Raw genomic sequence first — 5,837 nt, 5'->3', positions numbered from 1 at the left:
TCACCACTCACCATCACCATAACCCCCATCATCACCATCACCATCACCATCACCATCACCATCACCACCACCATCACCATCACCATCACCACCACCACCACCATCATCACCATCACCATCACCATCACCATCACCACCACCATCACCATCACCACCACCACCACCACCATCATCACCATCACCATCACCATCACCATCACCACCACCATCACCATCACCATCACCACCACCACCATCACCATCACCATCACCACCACCATCACCATCACCATCACCATCACCATCACCATCACCACCATCATCACCATCACCATCACCATCACCACCACCATCACCACCATCATCACCATCACCACCACCATCACCATCACCATCACCTCCACCATCACCTCCACCATCACTATCATTGTGTTTTATCTAATGTCTGTGCTCGCCCCAAACCCTCGCGTGCCGCCGGAACGACGTGCCTCGCGCTGCCGCATGTGCTGGAGCACGGCTTTGCCGCCCTGGACCACGATGTGGTTGGGCGGCGATTCGACGCTGTGCGTCCCATCAAGTCGCAGCCGCCGGAGCGAGGCGATATGGGCAAGCTGCTGCGGGAGCGTCCGGAGCACGGGGCAGAATGAAAGATCGAGGCAGATCAGCCGCTGGAGGCAGACCAGCATTGGTGGCACATCGCGAAAGTCGTTGTGCGAGAGGTCGAGGTACTCGAGACTCACAAGCCGGAAGATGCCGTGGGGGACGGCGTCAAGCCCGCACTGTGAGAGCGAGAGGCTTCGCAGCACGCTGAGCTCCCCGATGCGGAGCGAAAAGGTCTTGGCCGGCTGCGCCTTTTTGAGCACCGACTGCGCCCGTAGCCGCCGCGCCTTGGTGAGGAGCGCCGCCTGAGGCGAAAACGACGACAGCCGGACCTTGACCAGGCCTGTGCGGAACTGCGGCACAATGGCAACAGCCTCGGTCGGCGGCGGGCGGGCAGGCGTCGACGGTGAGTGCGGAAGAAACGGCGACGATGGCGTCGGCGGCTCGTCATCTGAATCGCGCGACGACTGGTACGACGCGCACGACGCCCGGCTAGCCGGCGTGCCGGGCGACTTGGGCGTGGGCGGCAGGTCGCGCGGCTCGGCTGGCAGCACCCGCCGCTCGACCTGCGCTCTATGCCCGGTGCTCAACGGGTTGCCCGAGAGATCGAGTGCCGTCAGCGTCGCAGCAAGCGGGAGGATCTCCTCCGGAAACATCGCCAGTGCGTTGTTGGCCACGTCGAGAACAGTGAGCGACGCGAGGGTGCGGAGCGAGGCCGGAAGCGCATTGAGCGCGTTGTCGTTGAGGTACAGGTGCGTGAGCCGAGTGAGCGCGCCAAACGCGTCAGGCAGCCGCTGCAGGCCGATGTGTGAGAGATGGAGCATGGCGGTGGCGGCAAGCGGCGAGTGCCACCGCGGGTGGAGGAGCGCGGGCGGGATGGCAGTCAGTGGGTTGCCATCGATGCGGAGCGTCCGTAGTGCCGGAAGGAGCGGGAGGCCCTCGGGGACCTTGCGGATGCCGTTGTTGTGGATGAGGAGGACCTCGAGCGAGGTGAGCCCGAGCACCGCCCGCGGGACAAAGGTGAGCGTCGGAGCCCAGGCAAGGCGGTCAAACTCGGACTCGTCTTTGAACTGAGTCAACGTCTTGGCCCGCGCTGCAACTTCGCGCAGCGTAGTCACCATCCGCCGCCCGCCGCCCTCGCCCTCCTCGAGATCATCGTCGTCGATGCGGAGAAGGGCCGAGAGCCCGCGCGAGAGCGTGAACCGCGGCACGTCACCGCTACTCCCGCCGCTGTCCGGCAAGCGCATCGAGTCGGTGCTCCGCACAGCGCCCACAAATGAGGCCCGCGACAACGGCGGCGACAACGAGCCATCGGCCTCGGTGCAGTCGTCGACCGGTCGGGCCTGGCTGTCGACCACCAGCTCGCGGAGACGGACAAGTTTGTCAATATTGTACGGCAGGTCCTCGAGCATGTTACCCGAGAGGAAGAGCAACTCAAGCGAGGTAGCCGCAACAACCGCGTCGACATCCGTCAGCTTGTTGTGCGACGCAATGAGCGTGGTGAGCTCCGGGAGCTCGGCGAGCCAAGGAGGGAGCTCGGTCAGCTCGTTGTCCTCAACGTTGAGCGAGACAAGGAGCGCGAGTCTGCTCAGCGCAGGATCGAGCTCGTGCAAGCCGTTGGTCGAGAGGTCCAGCTCGCGCAGATAGTCGAGTGTGGCTGCCTGCCGCGGAACAGCGCCGAGTGAGAGACCGCCCAGATCTAGAACCTCGGAGACGCGGGCAATGCGCAAAGCGTGAGCAACAGCGACGCTCGCCGGGCCGACCACCGATCCCGGAAGCGGGGCGCCAGCCGCCGTCCCCACAGCCAGCACATCCACCGCCAGCCCATCCGACTGGCTCGGCGCCACCGCCGCCACCGAGGCCAGCGAGCCCGTGATCGAAGCCAGCCGCCGCGCCACCGCCGGTGCCGCATGATACTCGGCACCCTGCTTCCGGACGTTGGCAAAGACCGATCGCCGCGACGGTGTCGCCAGATGCGCCGCCGACCCACCCGACACCAGTGACACGTTCGAGCTCACCGCCACCAGCACCTTGTCCGCAGACCCGCCACCGTCGCCCTCGTCGCCGGACCCAGACCCGGACCCAGACCCCGACCCGGACCCGGACCCGGACCCGGACCACGACCTGTGCTCGTCCACGCCTGGTGGAGCAAAGCGGACAGACATAGGCAGAGAGAGTGGAGGTGGTGGAGAGGTGTGGTGCGGTGCGGGCTACGGGCTGCCACCTCATCCGGGGGGAGGAGGGGGTGGGGCCGTTTGGCCTGACACAGGCGACACAGCCACGGGCTGGGCGAAGGGTAAGGGGGGGCGGGGGGGGGGGGGGGCGGGGGGACGGACCACCCAACGCCGAGCCAAAGGGGGCAGACGGAGACAGACGGGATGAGCACGGGCAAGCGCAAGCTCAACAAGGCCGACTTCATGTTCAAGAAGCGGACCAACGAGGTGCTGGTCAAGGCGCCCGGGGCGGTGGCCGGCCAGCAGTTCATGGTGGCCGACCTGAGCGGATGCACGGTGTACGTGCTCGACCACTCGGCGGTCGTCACCGCCGACGCATGCTCCGACTGCACCCTCGTCTTTGGCCCCGTCGAGGGCTCCTTCTTCCTCCGCGATTGCACAAACTGCACCGTCATCGTCGCCGCCGGCCAGCTCCGCACCCGCGACTGCCGCGACTGCGACATCTTCCTCTTCGCCGCCTCGGATCCCATCATCGAGGCCTCCACAGCCATGGTCTTCCACCACTACAACGCCGCCTACCCGGGCCTCTCCGCACACTTTGCCGCCGCAGGCCTCGACCCGGCCGTCAACCGCTGGACCGCCATGTACGACTTCTCCCGCGAGGACGACTCGCTCGACCAGCCGCACTACACCATCCTCGACACGCCCGACGCTGACCCGGCATGGGCCCCCGCTGCCTTTGCCCTCCCGGGCCCGGACGCTCCTCCGCCGGACACTCCCATCGCTCTGCTCGACAACTCCGCCTTTGTCTACTCGCCCGACTCCGCCACTGTCGTCCCGCTGCCGGCGCCCGCCCAGGACTCCGCTCAGGAGCCCGCCCTGCAGCCTGCGCACCAACCGGCATCACAGCCTGCTGCTGATCCTCCTTCTGCATCGCCTTTTACTGCTGCCGTCGCCGCCGCTCCTGACTCGGCACAGGGCGACGACGGCTCTCCAGTTGCCACAGCTGCTGCCCGCGCCCGCGCCTTTATTGCCAACCTCGAGGCGTCGGCTGCAGAGGCCACCGCAGCACAAAAGGCCGACGCCGCCGACCAGCTGGCTGCCTTTACCGCTGAGCGCCAAGCCCGCATCGACGCTGCGCACACCGCCAACGCCGATGCAGAAGCCGCCCTTGCCCTCGCACAAGCCCCTTCGTCAAACAGCGCAGACTCGTGGTCAGCCGTAGCAGAGCTAGCCCTCTCCGCCCGCCCGCGCGGCTCCGGCCCGCACGCATGCAGTCACTCCTCCTCGCCCTCACATCCGCGCCGCCGAGCTGAGAGCCTCCACTCACGATATGCTGCCGCCCTCGTCCACAAACGCCGCTAGCAGCTCCAGCCTTACACCGCCGCCATCGTTCGGCTCGCTCACTTCCTGCTCTTCGTACACATACTCATACTCGTAGCCGCCGCCGCCACCGGCCGAGTCGAGCGCCGACGACCGCTCATCGCTCCCAGCCCCGTGGTACCGCCACGCGTACAACGCGCTGTGGGCGCCGAGCGTGAACGCTGTCGCAGACTTGGCATCGTAGCCGAGGCCGGTCAGCGCGCCAGATGCGCCGTCGCGCTCACTCGCCGTCTGCCTGCCCAGCCGCCAGTCCCACGCTGCCAGCGAGCCGTCAGCCGACGCCGAGAGCAGCTCTGACGCAGAGGCCCACGCCACGCCCGTCACCGCCTGCCGGTGGCCCACCAGCTGCGCCGCGATTCGACCGGCCATCCGTGGATCAAGCACGTTGATCTCACAGCCGGAGCCGTCAAACCCGTTGTGGCCCGTTGCAATCAGCGCGCTCTCCAGCGCCTCGCCGCGGACCGCCAGTGCCTTGGGAATGTTGACCAGGCCGCTCCAGACTTGCGCCGGTGACGTCGCCGGCGCCCGCACATCCCACACATTCACCCGCAGATCCTCGGCAGCCTGCACAAGCGTGGTGCTTCCCACAAAGCCGAGCGCCGTGACCAGATTGCGCGCCCGAGCAAAGGCCCAAACCTCGACCGCCCCCGCCCCGCCGCCTACGTCCCACACCTTGACCGCTGTGTCGCGCCCGCCCGTCGCCACCCGCCCCTCCCGCCCAGCCACCGCCACCGCCGCCACCGTCCGCGTGTGGACGCCGCGCGCCTCAATCCGCCGTCCACCCGACGTCCACGCCCCGCCCGGCTCGCGCCCGTCCACCACCAGGTGCCCGCCGCGCGCCACCGCCGCCACCAGCGCGTCGTCGGCCGCCACCGCCGCCACCCGCCCGTCCAGCACAGCATACGGCGCCACCCGCCCGCCCGACTCCTTAGCTCCTCCAGCATCCTCCCAGCACACCGCCGCGCACCCGCCGTCGTCGCACCCCACCATGGCCCATGCCCCGCCTGCCGCCGCCACCGCGGTCGGCTCGGCCACCACTGCCGGCCACCGCCGCCGCCCGCCGCCGCCGCCGACCCCTGCTCCCCCGCCTCCACTGGCCTCGTATGCCCTGCTGCTCCGCCCGTCCTGTCCGCAGCATGCGTTGCCCATCCCGTCCTCCCCACCGTGTGTGATGTGTCGCGCTATGTGTGCAGTGTCGGCAGAGCTTCGCCCGTCTGACGGCGTTTTGCTGATCATGGCAAACGACGCAGGCGATCAGTCAGACAGCCCCGCCCCTGCCCACCCGTGCCCCCGCTCCCTCGCTCCTTACCGAGCAACACGCCCGCCTCATGCATCCATCGCCTCCTCCAAACCACTCCATGTCCCCCCCCCCCCTCCTGCCACGTCCACCCCCACCCTCCCCCCTCCGCCCACGGTCTCGCCCCTCCCCTCCTGCCGCCAACACCTGATCGATCGCCTGCCTTTCACGACCTTTTCCTGTCGGCTCGCCGGTTTGGCGCCACCGCACGGCCACCGCTCGCACCGGCACTCCGGGCAGCATGTCGGTGGCACGGTTCCGGAACATGTTCGACGGGGGGGCGGGGGCGGGGACGGGGCTCGCAAGCCGCGGCGGTCTGCGGCGCAGGAGAACGCCGAGTTGCGCGACGAGGTAGCTGCGCTCAAGGCGGCGGCGGGCGAGGCCGAGGCCGATTCTGGCCCACC

The 5,837-nt window shown here is 68.2% G+C and overlaps 5 protein-coding genes across 5 annotated transcripts in view; 2 read left to right on the top strand and 3 right to left on the bottom strand.

Annotated features, from left to right (window-relative positions):
- The window catches only part of AMSG_10470 (protein phosphatase 2c), a gene marked incomplete at its 5' end in the record, with an annotated part of 1,113 nt that extends 1,093 nt beyond the window's left edge, over positions 1-20 (bottom strand). Inside the window, one exon of the mRNA XM_013898174.1 lies at positions 12-20. Coding sequence (XP_013753628.1) covers positions 12-20 — 9 coding nt within the window. The remainder of the gene's footprint in view (positions 1-11) is intronic.
- A 377-nt stretch (positions 21-397) lies between these two features.
- AMSG_10469 (leucine-rich repeat-containing protein) lies at positions 398-2,744 on the bottom strand (the record flags this gene model as incomplete). The annotated part of the gene is made up of 2 exons (XM_013898173.1): positions 398-2,609; positions 2,718-2,744. 2 exons carry the CDS (start codon positions 2,742-2,744, stop codon positions 414-416), a joined length of 2,223 nt encoding a protein of 740 aa, XP_013753627.1. The 3' UTR covers positions 398-413.
- A 197-nt stretch (positions 2,745-2,941) lies between these two features.
- Positions 2,942-4,069, top strand: AMSG_10468 (uncharacterized protein; the record flags this gene model as incomplete). Its single annotated transcript, XM_013898172.1, has 2 exons — positions 2,942-3,974; positions 4,031-4,069. The coding sequence occupies exons 1-2, from the start codon at positions 2,958-2,960 to the stop codon at positions 4,067-4,069; spliced, it is 1,056 nt and encodes a 351-aa protein (XP_013753626.1). The 5' UTR covers positions 2,942-2,957.
- A 60-nt stretch (positions 4,070-4,129) lies between these two features.
- AMSG_10467 (uncharacterized protein) lies at positions 4,130-5,285 on the bottom strand (the record flags this gene model as incomplete). The annotated part of the gene is made up of 2 exons (XM_013898171.1): positions 4,130-4,151; positions 4,189-5,285. The coding sequence occupies 2 exons, from the start codon at positions 5,283-5,285 to the stop codon at positions 4,130-4,132; spliced, it is 1,119 nt and encodes a 372-aa protein (XP_013753625.1).
- Positions 5,286-5,674: 389 nt separating this feature from the next.
- The window catches only part of AMSG_10466 (uncharacterized protein), a gene marked incomplete at both ends in the record, with an annotated part of 2,482 nt that continues 2,319 nt past the window's right edge, over positions 5,675-5,837 (top strand). Inside the window, one exon of the mRNA XM_013898170.1 lies at positions 5,675-5,680. Within this exon, the coding sequence (XP_013753624.1) occupies positions 5,675-5,680 (6 nt within the window). The remainder of the gene's footprint in view (positions 5,681-5,837) is intronic.

The sequence above is a fragment of the Thecamonas trahens genome (assembly GCF_000142905.1).
Source record: "Thecamonas trahens ATCC 50062 unplaced genomic scaffold supercont1.58, whole genome shotgun sequence".
NCBI classification, from domain to species: Eukaryota; order Apusomonadida; family Apusomonadidae; genus Thecamonas; species Thecamonas trahens.
This window is presented reverse-complemented; position numbering and strand designations above follow the sequence as displayed.